The sequence below is a fragment of the Erpetoichthys calabaricus genome, chromosome 13, assembly GCF_900747795.2.
Source record: "Erpetoichthys calabaricus chromosome 13, fErpCal1.3, whole genome shotgun sequence".
Taxonomy (NCBI): Eukaryota; Metazoa; Chordata; class Cladistia; order Polypteriformes; family Polypteridae; genus Erpetoichthys; species Erpetoichthys calabaricus.
This window is the reverse complement of record NC_041406.2, coordinates 12,581,688-12,601,093: the sequence shown is the minus strand read 5'-3', so window position 1 is coordinate 12,601,093 and position 19,406 is coordinate 12,581,688. Positions and strand designations below refer to the sequence as shown.

General features: G+C 44.8%; 1 protein-coding gene across 1 annotated transcript in view; it reads left to right on the top strand.

Moving 5' to 3' along the window:
* The window catches only part of LOC114663989 (adenylate cyclase type 2-like), a 592,666-nt gene that overhangs the window by 535,294 nt on the left and 37,966 nt on the right, over positions 1–19,406 (top strand). Inside the window, 5 exon segments of the mRNA XM_028817967.2 lie at positions 691–775; positions 5,624–5,752; positions 5,754–5,783; positions 9,340–9,486; positions 15,810–15,917. Of these exon segments, the coding sequence (XP_028673800.2) occupies positions 691–775; positions 5,624–5,752; positions 5,754–5,783; positions 9,340–9,486; positions 15,810–15,917 (499 nt within the window).

Genomic DNA, 19,406 nt, shown 5'->3' with positions numbered 1-19,406 from the left:
AGTGCCTTTCACATCTGTCTGTCTGTCTGTCTATCTATCCATCCATCCATCCATCCTTCCCATATCCAACCCGCTATATCCTAACACAGGGTCACGGGGGTCTACTGGAGCCAGTGCCAGCAAACACAGGACACAAGCAGGAAAAAATCCCAGGCAGGGCGCCAGCCCACCACAGGGCACACCCACACACCAAGCGCACACTAGGGACAATTTAGGATCGCCAATGCACCTAACCTGCAAGTCTTTAGACTGTGGGAGGAAACCGGAGCACCCGGAGGAAATCCACACAGACACAGGGAGAATATGCAAACTCCACGCAGGGAGGACTCGGGAAGCGAACCACAGGTCTCCTCACTGCGAGGCAGTATCTATCTATCTATCTATCTATCTATCTATCTATCTTCTATCTATCTATCTATCTTTCTATCTATCTATCTATCTTCTATCTATCTATCTATCTATCTATAATATAGTGCCTTTCATATTTATCTATCTATCTATAATATAGTGCCTTTCATATCTATCTATCTGTCTATTCAAAATATCTATGTCAATTTTGATCTTTTACATGGTGAAGGCTGCAAAATAAGCTTTTTGCCAATCCGTAAGTAAAATGTATGATGTTTATTGATTTTTACAGTTGTTCCCACCAAATTAATTGTTTTATTCTGTTCACAATTACTTTTCCAGGCCAGGTGTCCTTAAGGATCTCAAAACAATGGGCTCAGTCTCACTCTTCATATTCTTTGTTACTCTCCTTGTGCTGGCAAGGCAGGTGAGTACACAAAGTTCTTAGCTAATAACCAGAAATGACTTGCCTGTTGCCTTTGCTGTAAAGTGTAGATGTTCTAGGATGCTCCCAAGTAGTTCCTGAACACAAAGACCCAAGGAAGCTAAAAGTACAAGAATATCAGGGGTTTTATAAATATAAAGGACAACAGAAAAGGTAAACCAATAACTCACCTTTGCTCCTCAGGGTGGATGTCCAGTGCCCATAGTACCAAATAGGCACATTCCACTATCCCCGAGTCCACATTGTGACCCATTAGTTGTTCACACCAGATGAGCTCACTTCCTGGTTCCAAGCTCAACACTTGTTCTGTGTGTGTGTGGACAGAGCTTTTAATCCCAGGCACTGAGAATCATTTTTGGGGTCCTTGACAATGCTGTAATGTCAGAGTTCCTTCTATAATTCCTTGGTGTTTCTGAATACATGCCGTAGACAATAGATAGAGAGATAGAGTCTGCCTCCAGACTGCCCTTCCTCACTATCCTGGTGGTGACAGGTTGCCATCCAATAACAGGTGGGTAGTACGATGTATGAGATTGTTGTCAGATCTACCCAAAGGTAGGCACAGGTTGCCACCTAAAGGAATCCATAGCATTTGACTAGAGCAGGTCCCTCTTTTTTTTCCCCTTGAGTGGAACTTGACAATCATAGGCAGACAAGTCCCAAAGCACTATCCAGGAATCAGTATCCCATAAACTGAAGCAGAATCTAAAAGCCACTAAATTGCAACAGCAAAGAGGAAAACTCACCACCTACCAAGCACATACCATGTACCGCAGGCAGATTTCATACAAAAAAATAAAGAAATTGTAAACTATAACACCTTGTCACAAGAGAAGTCATGAGGCTGGTTGGTCAACTGAGCAAGAGAAGATCTCTTTAGCTCAACTGGCTGAGCTACCACTTGTCGGGGGGGGGGGGGTCTCTGGGTTCATGACTGTTATATTTTTTAATTTTATTTTTTCTGATGGCTTTCTCAGGTGCTGGTTGTTCCAGTTTCTGTCGTTGGTACTTCACCTGTAGGCAAATGTAGCTGTGGGCTTAACTAGCAGTCTCTTTATTTGTGGTGCAGATAAAAAATACAACAAAGAAATTAAATACTATGCTGAACATATCACAAATATCTTTTTATTTTATGAATTGATCTCTTGGGTTTCTGACTTGGCTTTTGTCCTTCTTACCTCGATTTTCATCTTGCCCTTTGGCTTTGTTGTTTCGCCACTTATCAGTCTCCGTGTTTTAACCCTTTACTGTTTCGCGTCTCTCTCTGTCTCTCGTTAGAGGGTGAGGATGTGAAACGGAGGGGTGGGGGGGACCCTGAGTGATTTCCATCATCTGTGCCATATTTTCTTTTTCCTGTTAGCACTGCCATCACTATTTTTGGCCTCCTAAACTTCAGTTGTTGTTTCTTTACAAATGAATATTCCATCCATCTTAAAATAGATCCTGAAAATGTTAATGATGTCCTAGCACACAACGTGCATCAGTTTATTTGGGTTACCAGTTTCTTTATTTTCCCACACTCGATCATTTTGACAGTCAGCAGGCGCCTTTGTATTTCTGAATAAACTCGAGCTTTGATTAATCACCAGGAGATTATTAACCCAGTTTCATTTTCAATTTAATAGCCGTTGTCAAATATGACTCAAGTGCCCTCTGCTGGCAAAAAAACAAAACAACAGCTGGCTATCCAATTCCAGAGGCAGCAGGTGAGCTCAGCGGTGAGCGCTACGGCTAATAGCTCGGGGGACTTTGGTTCCAATTCCAGACTAGTCGTTCTTCATGTGGATTTTGGATGTTCTTGCTGTGTTCCAGTGGGCTTGCTAGAGTATTCAAGGCTGCTCCTCCATCTCAAAGAATACACCTTTGGCTCCTTGGAAAGGCCAGAAACTGCATCTTCAAGAAGATTTGAGACCCCTTCATTTTATTCACATTTTGTTATGCTGCAGCCTTATTCTACAGTCATTTACTTTTATTTTGTCCTATCGTCAAACAACACTCAGTACCCTAAAATGACAAAGCAAAAACTGGATTTGAGAAGTTTATCAAAAATCAAAAACTGACACAAGCATTTAGACCTTTTAATTAGTACTCAGTTGAAGTACCTTTGGGGTCTTCTTGGATATGATGTGGACAAGCTTCACGCACCAGGATTTTGAGGATGTTCCTGCCATTCTTCCCCTGCAGATCCTCTTAAGCTTTGTCTGCCAGGTGGATGGAGACCATCGGTGAACTGCTACCTCCAGGTCTCTCCAGAAATATTCAATCGGGGTCAAGTCCACATTTAGAGTCTTCTTGGGTCTGATGTGACAAGCTTCACAAACCTGGATTTGGGGATGTTCTGCCCTTCTACTCTGCAGATCCTCTCAAACTCAGTCAGGTTGGATGGAGACCATCTGTGGGCTGGTATCTTCTGGTCTCTCCAGAGAAGTTCTTTTTGAGTGCAAGTTCGAGCTTTGGCTGGACAGCTCAAGGACATTCCCAGAGTTATCCCCAAGCCAATCCTGTATTGTCTTTGCTTTGTGCTTAATGTTATTGAGTCAGAGGTTCCCCTCGGTGACCGGAGCACACGGCCTATTTAGTTATAAACTGGCACCCCCTTGGTGTACATAACATAAGAGTTTCCGGAGTGATTACCGATCGTAGATGGCGCCTCTCAGTGTCTGGTGTGCGTGCGCCCCTTAACCTTCATAAATGTCACTACTGCTGACAGCCTATGTCACCTAATGAAGCATTAACCCTAGTGATTGCGCCTGATTCACCGTGGAAGGACTATAGGTGGACCGCGGACCACCAGCCCCCCGCTATGACAAAAACGCACAACTCGCTGAGAGAGAAACAACACTCTGATGATCGTGCTTGATTCACCATTGCAGGTTGACCTCGGTCATACCCAGATGACCTCCCCCAATCCTCGCTACATATGATCACGCTCGATAGCTGCAGAGCTCTAAGTAGAGCTCATGTTCAGTTTGATTGACAGTTAATCCACTCTCTAGATCCGCCCACAATGTCTTGGATCTGCTGAAGTAACCGTTCCCAAACTCCTCTCCACTGCAAGAGTGTGATGAATGTCGAGCAAACTAAGTGACGTAAACATGCAATCCAATCGGCAGTCCCAGTGAAGCTCCTGAATCGCAGCTTTTCAGCTAAGGTCAGAAGAAATGCACGTTTTTTTTGTTGCCTTTTTCGTAGAAAATGACTTTGTTCTAAAGAATTTTGCAGATAACATGGACTTTGCTGTAATGAGGTATTTTCTTTTTAATATTAGTTCTATAGAAAATTGACTTTGCAGTTGCGGAATCAATGGAGACTCTGATTGGAGTCTAAGGGAGGAGTCTGAGTGTCTGGGCTTGCGAGGGTCCTGATAAAAACCAAAGATGCAGGCCTTTATAACCTTTTAGGCACAGCCATCAGCAGTGTGTCTGTCTGCGGAGAGAGGTGTGGACCTCGTCGAGAGGTTTACTTACCTGGGCCGTGACATTCAGGTCTCTGCTGACTCTTCCTATGAAGTCTGTAGACGGATTGGGAGAGCATGGGGGGTCATGAGGTCGCTGGAAAGAGGTGTGTGGGCACTCCTGATATCGGTAAAAGGACGAAGGTCCAAGTCTTTAGAGTCCTGGTGCTTCCTGTTTGTGAGACATGGACGCTATCCAGTCAACCTGACATGAAGACTGGACTCCTTCTGTACTGTGTCTTTCCAGAAAATCCTTGGGTACCGTTTGGTTTGACTTTGTGTTGCTCATTGGAGTCCCGAATGCACATGACCTGCATTGTGAGGGAGCGGTCAGTTTACGGCACTATAGCCATGGTGCAACGTTTCCCCGAGGGTGATCCGGCTCACAGGATCCTCATTCTTGAGGACCCGAGTGGCGGAACCAGGCCAAGGGGACACCCAAGTAACACCTGGCTACGGCAGATTGATGGTCAGTGGGACGTGTCCGCCTGGGGTGGTTGCCGAGCTGTTTGGTCGTGTGGTGGGTGTGGTAATGCGCTGTACCAGTACATGCTCACCAACCTGACTTGACCTGACCTATAGAAAATTGGCTAGGACCAAAAAGAAAATCATTAATAAAAGAAGGGTTTTGTTTAAAACGCAGTTGGTTCAAACATAATTTGAACTGTATAAGTTATACAGTCTACACACTCACTGAGGCACACCTGCTTATCCATGCAATTATCTAATCAGCCAATCAGGTGGCAGAAGCACAATGCATCAGATCCTTGCAGATTCAGTGAATGTTCACAGCGATTTGGACCGTGGTGTGATTGTTGGTGCCAGATGGGCTGGTTTGATTATTTCCGTAACCACTGATCTCCTGGGATTTTGATGCACAACCTTCTCTGGAGTTGACTCTAAATGGTGTGAAAAAACTACATACATCCAGTGAGTGGCAGTCCTATGGACTTGTTGATGAGGAAATTCAGAGGAGATTGGCCCGCCTATTGAGTAGTACGCTTTGTGTCAGCCTGGCATTACTGCCACTCTCAATTACAGTGTAGTCACCAGCTGACCTGACCGCCATGTTCGCTCGTGTGAATTGTCTACTGGGACTTCGATTTAATATGCTGTCCTGAAAACATGCTGTTTGTTCGTTGGGAAAGTCTAAATTTATCTGATGTCATTAGGTGCCCCATCCGGAGATGATTTCTACCAGGGATGCTGCCATAACCGAGACCATGTAAATCGGTTGACAATTTTTTAGTAAAGGAGACAGTTTGCAAGGGATTGTGGGTGCGTGGGCGTCATATTAGTCATACTGATTTTATTCTTCATGCACCAAGGTGATCAGATGCCTACTGTTTCTTTACCTCTGTGTCCTCTTGTAACAGAATGAATATTACTGTAGGTTAGACTTCCTCTGGAAGAACAAATTCAAAAAGGAATGTGAGGAGATCGAAACCATGGAGAACCTGAATCGAGTCCTCCTGGAGAATGTGCTTCCTGCCCATGTTGCCGAGCAACTTTTTGGCACGGAACTGGAAAAACGAGGTAAGGAGATGACCTTCTCTATAGCATATAGCTCTGTGAAAAAATATTTACCCCCATGTGGAAGTTCTGAATCTTTCTGGTTTTGTTTTTGACAATTGTACTGTTACAAAAAGATTCTGACAGAATTACCGACACCCAAAATGTGATACTTGTTTTATGTCATTATTTCAGAAACAAAACTAGCGCAAGGTCCAGTTTTCTTATGCAAAATCCCAAAGGTGGTCATAACCTTTTTTAATTTGCAACTAAATGTTTCCTGTCATTCAAGTTTCATTTGCTACTTGTAACAAACATGGGACCCTCACTGTGGGATGGGGGTTAGCATGGTTGTGTCACAGATTCATGAACCAGCGTTGAACTTCTGATGTAATCTCCTACCAGAGATAGTCATGTCAGGTTATCCAGCGACTCTAAATTAGCCCTACATAAATAACATGAAGACGTGACCATCACCTTATTTAACTCATCTAACATTCTGTGACTTGCTTTATGCATTGTCTCTTTATCTACTTTTCTCTGTCTCCCTCTTATCTGCACACTCTTTCCATCTTCCCCACATTATTTTGTCTTTCTCATTCCCCTTCTTTTTTGTCTCGGCCCACGTGATCTGGTGGGGAGTCCAGTGCTGTCACTCAAATTGTTGACGAGCTCATACAGATCGTTTGGATCCCAGTCTCTCCAGTCACCACATAAAATTGAAAGAGAACTGTGGGAAGGATGAATGCAGCCAAATGCATAGAAACTGCTCCAATGTGCATGCCACCTCAACACTGGAGTAATGGTTCAATACAGCTGAGCATACGACCAGCACAACACTAGAGACAAGTCTCCTTGAGTGGCCCACCCAAACCCCAGACTTAAACCCTACAGAACATCATGCTGAGGAAAGACCTGAAGATGGTTCTTTACAGGCACTTCTCAACCAATCTAACAGAGCGTGAGAGGCCAGGAAGAATGAGATAAACTGCTCAAAACTAGGTATGACAAGAAGACTTGAGGCTGGAACTTCTGCCAAAGGGGCTTCTGCTCTTACCCTTAGCATATAATCTACTAAAGGTCAACAGTCATTATTAAAACTTTATGGAGTTGTAAGAATATTAACACCGTTAACCTTTTCATTCCAGCATCAAGAAGGCAAGCATGTTAGTGACAACTGTGCAGTCACTGTGAGGCCTTCTTGGACCCCGGTGTGACTCCCTCTCCTTGCACTGCCACTGTTTGCAGGGCAGTGCTTGTCTACCCATACTAGCAATGCGAAATAAGGTAAATACTTTTTAGAACTTGGAAGTTCACTCTTGGCCACTTCTAATTAAATATAGAACACTCTAGACGAGAACAGGCCATTCAGCCCAACTAAAGCTCGCCAGTCCTATCCACTTATTTCTTCCAAATAAAACATCAAGTCAAGTTTTGAAAGTCCCTTACTGTCTGCCACACTACATGGTGGCTTATTCCAAATGTCTACCGTTCTTTGTGTAAAGAAAAACTTTCTAACGTTTGTTTGAAATTTACCCATAACAAGTTTCTAACCATGTCCCCTTATTCTTGATGAACTCATTTTAAAGTCACACTCTTGATCCACTGCACTAATTCCCTTCATCATTTTAAACACTTCACTCAGGTCTCCTTTTCATCTCCTGTAAAGGCTCAGCTTTTTTCATTTTTCCTCATAACTCATCCCCTGTAGCCCTGAATCAGCCTAGTTGCTCTTCTCTGGACCTTTTCTTTTGCTGCTATGTCCTTTTTGTAGCCTGGAGACCAAAACTGCACACAGGACTCCAGATGAGGCCTCACTAGTGTGTTATAAAGGTTGAGCAGAACCTCCTGGGACTTGTACTCCACACATCAAGGCGCTATATAACCTGACATTCTTTTAGCCTTCTTAATGGCCTCTAAACACTGTCTGGCACTTGATAGTCCACTATGACTCCTAAATCCTTCTCATAAGGTGGACTCTCGATTTTCTGACCACCCATTGTGTATTCAAACCTCACATTTTTACTTCCTATGTGTAATTCTTTACATTTACTGACATTGAATTAAATTGTCCACAAATCTGCCCAAGCCTGTCTGCTACCCAAGTCCTTCTGTAATGATACAGTATATAATGAAATTGGCTCTATGCACCTGGCAGTGCTGACGTTCTTCCGTTGAAATCTCGGCCAGCTCCGTCACTTCCATGGTCCATTCTGCAGTTGTGATTTTTGTTTAGTGGCAAGAATGTCTGAGAAAAAGAAGTTTAAGTTTCAGCGTACAGTCGGCTCTACAGCTGAACATTGTTGTGTAGATTAATGTTCGGCTTCCAGTATGTACAACAAGGCTATTTAGTTTTCACACATTACCTTCCGACGCGGAAAACCGACCTAAATGGATCATCACTACCTGGAGAGAGCTTTACAGTTAGTCCTCATACCCGGGTTTGTAGCCAGCATTTTAAAAAAAGAGGATTTTCGCAAGACAGGGTTTGCTGAAGAAGTGACTGGTTCCTGCGTTGTTTTAGTGGAACAGTTTCTCTGTTCCACTTTCAAGACCGGGGAATTTGGGAGAAGAGAAAGCGAACAACAGAGGATGACACATTGTGTGAGGAAGAGGATGACACACCAGGCGAGGAAGAGGATGACACACTCGGTGTGTAGGATGACACACCAGGCGAGGAAGAGGATAACACACCAGGTGAGGAAGAGGATGACACACCGGGTGAGGAAGCGGATGACACAACAGGTGAGGAAGCGGATGACACACCGGGTGAGGAAGAGGATGACACACCGGGTGAGGAGGAGGATGACACACCAGGTGAGGAGGAGGATGACACACCAGGTGAGGAGGAGGATGACACACCGGGTGAGGAGGAAGATGACACACCGGACGAGGGGGAGGATGATATAATCCTCGAGGACCACCACTACACTTCGGCTCTGGATCTAGCAGTTGTCGACCTAGTGCTTGATGAACACGCGTCTCTCAGAGAGGAGATCCTCCAGCTGACGAAACAAATTGTGACCCTTATAATGAAGCAGTGGTTTGGCATTCAACGTTTTGCTGGCTCAGACAGAGACATTCGCTTTTTTACAAGGTAAGATGGCCAGCAGACTCGTGTTTTTATGTATTCACCTGTCCCTGAATAAAGTCTAATGACTAATTATTGAAATTCCACTTTTTGTTTTAACATAATCACATATTTGTCCCATATAAGTTCATAGTAGACACAAGTTTTTAATACATCCAGTTCTTACCTTCGTAATTGTGGATGTAGCTTGAAAGATAGAGTTTGAAGCCCTTCTCCTTTTTAGCTCCTGACATCTGGCATAATGTTTGAGTCATGCGACTTACCTCTTTTAGCGTTAGTATAGGCATGTCTTGAAGCAATCTGGTGAAAAATGCCATAGCAAGTCCGTTTTGATATCAGTTAAGAAGCTGGCTAATACATATAGCCTATTGCTGACATGAACGTAGAGTAACACAAATTCCTGCAACGTTCGTTTCCTTGTGTAAAAGTGACCTCATTTACAAATAAAAACATGCCCCCTTTTTTGATCTCTTTCTTTCTGTCCATCAGGATTTGTATCACCAGTCGTATGATTTTGTCTGCGTTATGTTTGCTTCCATCCCGGACTTCAAAGAATTTTATACGGAATCAGATGTCAATAAAGAAGGCCTGGAGTGCTTGAGGCTGCTGAATGAAATCATTGCAGACTTTGATGAAGTGAGTATCCCACAGATGTACCCTTACTGTCTCAAACAGTTGCCTAAACAAGGAGCTTAAGTTGCCTCGAAAGCTTGCGTGTTGTATTCTTTCTAGTTAGCCAATAAAAGGGGTCATTTTGCTTGACTTCTCACTACATCCATAATGGCTAACGTGGTACAACAACTTAAATAATAACACAAATGTACAAAAATGATGGGACCCTTCACCTAACACGGTATAACACTCTAAGGGCTCGTTTATACTTCACGCTCAGAACGCGTACGCGCATGCATCATGGCTGCTATGCGTTCCCAGCATTCATTTGACGTGTTCTCTGAGCAGGTTCTCAGAAATTAACGTGACGCGTGCGTGCGTTACAGTACCAGCAAAAAGTTGGAATGTGACGTCTGTTTACCATCTACATGTGACAGAAAGCCACTTTGAGGATCGATGTGTGCGCTTCGATGTTTGATGAACAGTTCGTTGTGGTGAAGCAAAATGTCGACATACAAATGCATTCGTGGTGCTTTAATATTCAAACGTCGCATATTCCCCATCGTAATGACACAATACATTTTAAAAGTCTCACATACCATCTTTTGTGCCGTCTTTGTTTTTTCTGGGGCTTCCTCCTGACCTGACAGCAATAGATCACCACACAGAAGACATTAAATGTATGATATTCCAACTCTCTTCACATTTAGAATCCTTAGATTTATACTTGATATCACTTTCATGATGAAATGCATTAAAGTATGTATGTTACATTTTACAGATAAATCGTTAATTTCGTTTAAATAATGAACACTGTTAATAATTGTACACATGGTGTGACATGGTGGCAGAGCGGTAGCACTGCTGTCTCGCAGGGAGTCATGTCTTTGGTATTCTCAGCCTGGAGGTTGCATGTTTTCCTGCTGGGTTTCCATACTGTGCTCCGGTTTCCTTCCAAAGATATGCAGATTTGGTGGCACTAAAATGACGCCAGTGTGTGTGTGTGTGTGAGTGTGTGCACTTGTATTCACCAATCTAGGGATTGTTACAGCCTCATGCCCAATACTAGGTGAAATGGACAAATCTCTAGACTGATGGATTTAATCATTAAACATCCTTTTCAGAGATATTGTGATAAGGTGTCATCAGAATTTAATGGCTGTTTCAGGCAATTCACAACACAGCGAAGCCGAACCTGTTCTCACTGTGATAATATCTCGCACTGCCACCTGGTGGATTCTTCCAGATATAGATAGATAGATAGATAGATAGATAGATAGATAGATAGATAGATAGATAGATAGATAGATAGATAGATAGATAGATAGATAGATACTTTATTAATCCCAATGGGAAATTCACATTCTTCAGCAGCAGCATACTGATACAATAAATAATATTAAATTAAAGAATGATAACAATGCAGGTGAAAAACAGGCAATAACTATGTATAATGTTGAATGTTAACGTTTACCCCTCTGGGTGGAATTAAAGAGTCGCATTGTTTGGGGGAGAAACGATCTCCTCAATCTGTCAGTGGAGCAGGACAGTGACAGCAGTCTGTCGCTGAAGCTACTCTTCTGTCTGGAGATGATACTATTAAGTGGATGCAGTGGATTCTCCATAATTGATAGGAGCCTGCTGAGCGCCCTTCGCTCTGCCACAGATGTTAAACTGTCCAGCTCCATGCCAACAATAGAGCTTGCCTTCCTCACCAGTTTGTCCAGACATGAGGCGTCTTTCCTCTTAATGCTGCCTCCCCAGCACACCACTGCGTAGAAGAGGGCGCTCGCCACAACTGTCTGATAGAACATCTGCAGCATCTTATTGCAGATGTTGAAGGACGCCAGCCTTCTAAGGTAGTATAACCGGCTCTGTCCTTTCTTGCACAGCGCATCAGTATTGGCAGTCCAGTCTAATTTATCATCCAGCTGCACTCCCAGATATTTATAGGTCTGCACCATCTGCACACAGTCACCTTTGATGATCACTGGGTCTATGAGGGGTCTGGGCCTCCTAAAATCCACCACCAGCTCTTTGGTTTTGCTGGTGTTCAGGTGTAGGTGGTTTGAGTCGCACCATTTAACAAAGTCATTTATTAGGTCCCTATACTCCTCCTCCAGCCCATTCCTGATGCAGCCCACGATAGCAGTGTCATCAGCGAACTTTTGCGCATGGCAGGACTCCGAGTTGTATTGGAAGTCCGATGTATATAGGCTGAACAGGACCGGAGAAAGTACAGTCCCCTGTGGCGCTCCTGTGTTGCTGACCACAATGTCAGACGTGCAGTTCCCAAGACGCACATACTGAGGTCTGTCTTTAAGATAGTCCACGATCCATGCCACTAGGTATGAATCTAATCCCATCTCTGTCAGCTTGTCCCTAAGGAGCAGAGGTTGGATTGTGTTGAAGGCGCTAGAGAAGTCTAGAAACATAATTCTTACAGCACCACTACCTCTGTCCAAGTGAGAGAGGGATCGGTGAGGCATATAGATGATGGCATCCTCTGCTCCCACCTTCTCCTGATATGCAAACTGCAGAGGGTCGAGGGCGTGTTGAACCTGTGGCCTAAGGTGGTGAAGCAGCAGCCTCTCCATGGTCTTCATCACATGTGATGTCAGAGCAACAGGCCGAAAGTCATTCAGCTCACTAGGACGTGATACCTTTGGGATTGGGGTGATACAAGATGTTTTCCAAAGCCTCAGGACTTTCCCCTGTTCCAGGCTCAGGTTGAAGATGCGCTGTAGAGGGCCCCCCAGCTCCGATGCACAGACCTTCAGCAGTCGTGGCGATACTCCATCTGGACCCGCTGCTTTGCTGGCATGAAGTCTCCTCAGCTCTCTGCTCACTTGCGCTGTTGTAATTATGGGTGGGGATGTCTTTCCTATGCTGGTATCAGCAGAAGGATGTGTGGAGGGTGCAATACTCCGAGGTGAGAGTGAGAGTGGGTTAGGGTGGTCAAACCTGTTAAAGAAGTTGTTCATTTGGTTTGCTCTCTTCACGTCTCTCTCAATGGTGGTACCCTGCTTCGAGCTGCAGCCAGTGATGATCTTCATCCCATCCCACACTTCCTTCATGCTGTTATTCTGCAACTTCTGCTCCAGCTTTCTCCTGTACTGCTCCTTCGCCGCCCTGAGCTGGACTCGGAGTTCCTTCTGCACGCGCTTGAGCTCATGCTGATCACCGTTTTTAAAAGCCTTTTTCTTCTGGTTCAAAAGGCCCTTGATGTCACTTGTAATCCATGGCTTGTTGTTAGCATAGCAGCGTACTGGTCTTACTGGAACTACAATGTCCATACAGAAGTTGATGTAGTCAGTAGTGCAGTCAACAACTTCATCAATGTTCTCATTATGAGATCCCTGCAGGATATCCCAGTCTGTAGTTCCAAAAAGTTCTCTCAGAGTATTCTCAGCCTCCGGGGTCCACTTCCTGAATGATCGTGTGGTTACAGGTAGGACTGTCACTTTTGGTTTATAGTGAGGCTGAAGCAGAACCAGGTTATGATCTGCTTTCCCAAGCGCAGGCAGCGGGGTGGCGCTGTATGCGTCTTTAACGTTTGCATACAGTAAATCAATAGTCTTATTTCCCCGGGTGTTACAGTCCACATACTGGGAGAATGCAGGTAATGTTTTGTCCAGCATCACATGGTTAAAGTCTTATATATATACGTAAAGTACGCGCACAAGTATAAACAGTAAAACGCTTGCGTCGCAGGAGCGTCCACTGGAGCATGTGTCACGTTGCGTGAAGTATAAACCTGGCCTAATACTACATGATGAAGTTACAAAATTAATCATCACAGGTGAAGAGCTTTGGACAAAAAGCTAGCTCGCTACAAAATCCATAGCCATTATTAATTAGACAGCAATCCACCAAACAAGAGTCTTCAGTTGCTTCTCAAACACGTTGATGGGTCCGAAGTTCCGGATGAAGGTTGCAAGTTCATTCCATCAGGTAGGAGCTACACATGAGAAGAGTTTGGAATGAGATTTGATAAAATCCAGAGGTGGTATCGCCAGATGCCTTTCAGGGGCAGACCTGAGGGTTCCAGAGAGGCATAGGACCACATATGGGTCTCCACAGACACAAGATCACGCCCATCATTGTTTATTCTGCACAAAATCAGACTTTGCCTTAGAGTTTTAGTTCAACAGATTTTTTCAAATAATAACAAGTTAAGCCAAATAACACCTTTTATTGGCTAACTAGAAAGATTACAATATGTAAGCTTTTGAATACATTTTGCCTGAAGAAGGGGCCTGAGTTGCCTCAAAAGCTTGCGTGTTATATTCTTTCTAGTTAGCCAATAAAAGGGGTCATTTTGCTTGACTTCTCACTACAATCCATAATGGCTAACACAGTACAACAAGTTAAATAGTAACACAAATGTACAAAAATGATGGGACCCCTCACCTAATGTTTTGTTGCACAACCTGTAGAGTTTGCAATCCCTGCATACATGCGATTCCTGGAGATCTCCATGAGACTTCTTCACCTTCCCCACAGGTCATGTGGCCCATTTGTATTAAGAAAAAAGCTGGGTCACGTTTTGAACAGACTGAAAGCCCCCCATGCCAGACACAGCAAAGCAGCCCCAAAACATCACTGAGCCTCCTCCATGTTTCACAGTAGCTGTGGTGTTCTTTTCTTTAAAAGCTTCACTTTTTTGTCTGTGGACATGGAGCTGATGTGACCTGCCAGAAAGCTCCAAACTTTTGTCATTTGTCCAAAGCACATTCTCCCAGAAGCACTATGGCTTGTCAATGTTCATTTTAGCAAATTCCAGTCTGGCTTCTTTATGTGGAGTCCTCCTAGATCTTCTTCCATGGAGCCCACTGCCACTCAAAAAGCTATGGATGGTGCGATCAGACACTGATGGACCCTGACCTTGGAGCTGCTGTCTCTTTGGAAGTTCTCCTTGGCTTTTTGTCTACCATTCTCGCTATCATTCTGCCCATTCTGGGGTTGATTTTCCTCTTGCATCCACATCCAGGGAGGTAGGCTACAGTGCTATGGATCTTCAACATCTTCATAATATTTGCAACTGTTGTCACAGGAACATCGAGCCACTTGCAGATGGTCTTTTAGCCTTTGCCTTTAACATGCTTGTCTTTCATTTCCTTTCTGATCTCCTCAGACAAACCTCTACTTTCTCTGATCCATCTTGAGTATGGGAAACACGATGACACCACACAGCAGATTGACGACTTTTCTCCATTTAAATTAGCTGAATGACTGGTTACATAATTGGAGACGTGTGTTTGATACAAATTAAAGACAACAAAAAGTTTGAAAAATCACTCAAATCCGATTATTGAGGATCTTTTCTAAGGGTCCTAACAAATGTGTCCAGGCCATTTTAGAAGATCTCTGTAGAATAAGCAACACGTGATCTCTTGTCACACTTGACTTTGCTTCACTCGATGACACATCAAAGGCATGCAGGTAATACACAGGGGGTACAATTGCTTTCATCGAATCACTTGTAAGGGGACCAACATATTTGTCCATGTCCGGTGCTGACCCATTTACTACTCTGTAGGCAGGTATCAAGGATTTGAAATAATTGTGTCCTGCTACCGGGTGCCAATGTAGTGATCTGAAAAGAGAAGTGACATGTGCTGCCTTGTGTTGTTGAACACCAGACATGCCACTGCATTTTGAATCACGTTGATCATGATGTCCTCCTTTGTAGGTTGCTTTGGATAAAAGCTTCTGCTAAGCAAGTAAATGTAAATAAGTGAATCATCTGCACATACTGGTACTCCTCCCAGCAGAGAGCTGCAGTAGTCCAGACGTGACAAGACCAAAGTCTGGACCAGCAGTTGTGCTACATACTCTTGTCAGATATCGTCTGTTCTTGGCAAATGTTGTACAGTGTGAATCTGCAAGACCAAGAAACAGTTGCATTGTGGTCAGTGAAGGCCAGTTGGTCATCAGTCCCCACCCAAAGGTTGCATACCAACTTGGGAGATGTTAGCACAGAGATTGAGGGCTGAATAGTTGGACGAGCTTGGATATCAAGGAGGCTGAGCTGGTTGCCAGGTTGAGCTTTAGATGATGTTCCTTCATCCAGGTTGAAATATCAGTGAGGTAGGTGTACAGAGACTCTATCTGATACCACGTGGTCCCCTGGAGGGAACGACGGGTACAGCAGCTTATCATCAGCAGAGCACTGATATGAGAAACCATGGGAATGGATGATAGTCCCTATTGAGGAGGTGTACAGAGAGATGACGAGAGGACTCAGCACTGGTCCTTGTGGCATCCCCATGCTTGTACTTGTTGGAACCAAAAAATGTAGCCATTGAGATTTGCACTTTTGTTTTTTTTTTTGTCCCCCACAGTTGCTATCCAAACCAAAGTTCAGCGGAGTGGAGAAAATCAAGACAATTGGTAGCACGTATATGGCGGCCACAGGATTGAGTGCATCATCAGGATCTGAATATATCCAGGTAAATAACCGGTGGATGTCTGTAAGACATTTGATGCTTTCTTCTCTGTTGAAGTTTCTCCCCCTCCACCGCCACTTTTGTATGACGTCTTTCCCTTTGTTGTGTTCTTTGATTGCAGGCGCAAGGCCTCTGATTAATTCACAGCTCTCAGATGCTGCAGTCATTACGGCTGCAGTTACCTGAAGGCTATTTAACACGTTGACTGCTAAATACTAGTTAACTCGTGACAGATAATCTACAGATAGACGCCAACTACAGGTTATCTTATAGACTGTCTTTGGAGTTGTAGCGCCACACGAGAGCATAAAAAGAAGAAATGTTAACGCAGGACTTTTGTTTTGTTATTTGAAATCTGCAGATCTACAGTTCCTTCAGAAAGCCTTCAGATGCCTTCACTAATTACACATTTTGTTATGTCGCATCTTTGTGCAAAAATCATTTCAATTCATTTTTTCCCTCATCAAACAACACTCAATAGCCCAGATTGACAAAATGAAAAAGGAATTTTAGAAATGTTTGCAAATATATTAAAAATATTTTACAAAATCTCACATTGACACAAGTATTCAGACCATTTTCTCTCCTTGGATATGAAGTGACAATCTTCACACAACTCGATTTAGGGATATTCTGCTCTTCAATCAGTGGTCTGCTATCTTCAGGTCTCTCCAGTGATGTTTAATTGGGTTCAAGTCCGCCTTTGGAGTCTTCTTAGATATTACATGACAAGCTTTACAAACCAGGATTTGGAGATTTTCTGCCCGTCTTCTTAGCAGATCCTCTCGAGCCCTGCCAGGTTGGATGGAGACCATCAGTGGTCTGCTATCCAGGTGTATCCAGAGATATTTGATTGGGTTCAAGTCCACCTTTTGGGAGTCTTCTTGGATATGACGTGACAAGCTTCACACACCTGCATTTGAGGATTTTTGTTCTCCTGAGATCCTGTCAAGTTCTGCCAATTTGGATGGAGACCACTGGTGGTGCACTGCTCTCTTCAGGTCTGTCCAGCATTGTTCAATTGGTGTCAAATCTGGGGCCTGTCTCTGACTCAAAAACATCACAGAATTGTTCCTATTTCTTTATTGTCTTTGCTTTGTGCTTATGGTCATTGTCTTATAGGCAGGTGAACCTTTGGCCCGGAGTAAGGTCCAGTGTGCTCTGGGGCAGGTTTTCATTAAGGATAACTCTGTAATGTGGTCCATTCAGCTTTCCCTCAATCCTGTTTAGTCTAACAGTCCACTCCACTGGAAAACAACCTTACATTGTGATGCTGCCACCACAAGGCTTCACTATTGGAGTGCTATTGCACAGGTGATGAATGGGGGGTTTCCTACAGAAGTCTCACTAAGAAATTAAAACCAAACAGTTCATTCTTATTTTCATCAGACCAGTGAATCTTCTTACTCACAGTCTTGAGAGGCCTTTAGGTGCCTTTTTACAAACTCCACGTTGGCTTTTATGTATCGTCTGGACACCCTGCTATAAAGCCCAGACTACAGAACACCATCCAACCTCTGCTCCTTAGGGACAAGCTGACAGAGATGGGAGTAGATTCATACCTGGTGGCATGGATCGTGGACTATCTTAAAGACAGACCTCAGTATGTGCGTCTCGGGAACTGCAGGTCTGACATTGTGGTCAGCAGCACAGGAGCGCCGCAGGGGACTGTACTTTCTCCGGTCCTGTTCAGCCTATATACATCGGACTTCCAACACAACTCAGAGTCCTGCCACGTGCAAAAGTTCGCTGATGACACTGCTATCGTGGGCTGCATCAGGAGTGGGCAGGAGGAGGAGTATAGGGACCTAATAAATGACTTTGTTAAATGGTGCGACTTAAACCACCTACATCTGAACACCAGCAAAACCAAGGAGCTGGTGGTGGATTTTAGGAGGACCAGACCCCTTATGGACCCCGTGATCATCAGAGGTGACTGTGTGCAGATGGTGCAGACCTATAAATATCTGGGAGTGCAGCTGGATGATAAATTGGACTGGACTGCCAATACTGATGCTCTGTGTAAGAAAGGACAGAGCCGGTTATACTTCCTTAGAAGGCTGGTGTCCTTCAACATCTGCAATAAGATGCTGCAGATGTTCTATCAGATGGTTGTGGCGAGCGTTCTCTTCTACGCAGTGGTGTGCTGGGGAGGCAGCATTAAGAAGAAAGACGCCTCACGCCTGGACAAACTGGTGAGGAAAGCAGGCTCTATTGTTGGCATGGAGCTAGACAGTTTAACATCAGTGGCAGAGCGAAGGGTGCTGAGCAGACTCCTGTCAATTATGAAGAATCAACTGCATCCACTGGACAGGATCATCTCCAGACAGAGGAGCAGCTTCAGCGACAGACTGCTGTCACCGTCCTGCTCCACTAACAGACTGAGGAGATCGTTCCTCCCCCACACTATGCGACTCTTCAGTTTCACCCGGAGGGGTAAACGTTAACATTTAACATTATACAAAGTTATTGTCTGTTTTTTTACCTGCATTATTATCAATCTTTAATTTAATATTGTTTTGTTATTGGACTTCTGTGCTCGTCACGGATTGTCCATAACGAACACCATGTTCAAGCATAGGGGTGTTCATATGTGCACTTGGCACCAGGACACCCTAGGCCTCAGTTCGATGATCGACTTTGTGGTCGTGTCGTCGGACTTGCGGCCACATGTCTTGGACACTCGGGTGAAGAGGGGGGCGGAGCTGTCAACTGATCACCACCTGGTGGTGAGTTGGCTTCGATGGTGGGGGAGGATGCCGGTCAGGCGTGGTAGGCCCAAACGTGTTGTGAGGGTCTGCTGGGAATGTCTGGCAGAGCGCCCTGTCAGAAGTAGCTTCAACTCCCACCTCCGGCAGAACTTCGACCACATGCCGAGGGAGGTGGGGGACATTGAGTCCGAATGGGCCATGTTCCGTGCCTCTATTGTTGAGGCAGCTGACCGGAGCTGTGGCCGTAAGGTGGTCGGTGCCTGTCGTGGCGGCAATCCCCGAACCCGTTGGTGGACACCGGCGGTGAAGGATGCCGTCAACCTGAAGAAGGAGTCCTACCGGTCCCTTTTGTCCTGTGGGACCCCGGAGGCAGCTGATAGGTACCGGCAGGCCAAGCGGAATGCGGCTTTGGTGGTTGCTGAGGCAAAAACTCGGGCGTGGGAAGAGTTCGGGGAGGCCATGGAGAACGACTTTCGGACGGCTTCGAGGAGGTTCTGGTCCACCATCCGGCGTCTCAGGAAGGGGAAGCAGTGCAGTGTCAACACTGTATATGGTGGGGATGGTGTGTTGCTGACCTCGACTCGGGACGTTGTAGGTCGGTGGGGGGAGTACTTCGAAGACCTACTCAATCCCATTGACATGCCTTCCAATGAGGAAGCAGAGCCTGGGGACTCAGAGATGGGCTCCCCCATCTCTGGGACTGAGGTCACCGAGGTGGTCAAAAAACTCCTTGGTGGCAGGGCCCCGGGGGTGGATGAGATATACCCGGAGTTCCTCAAGG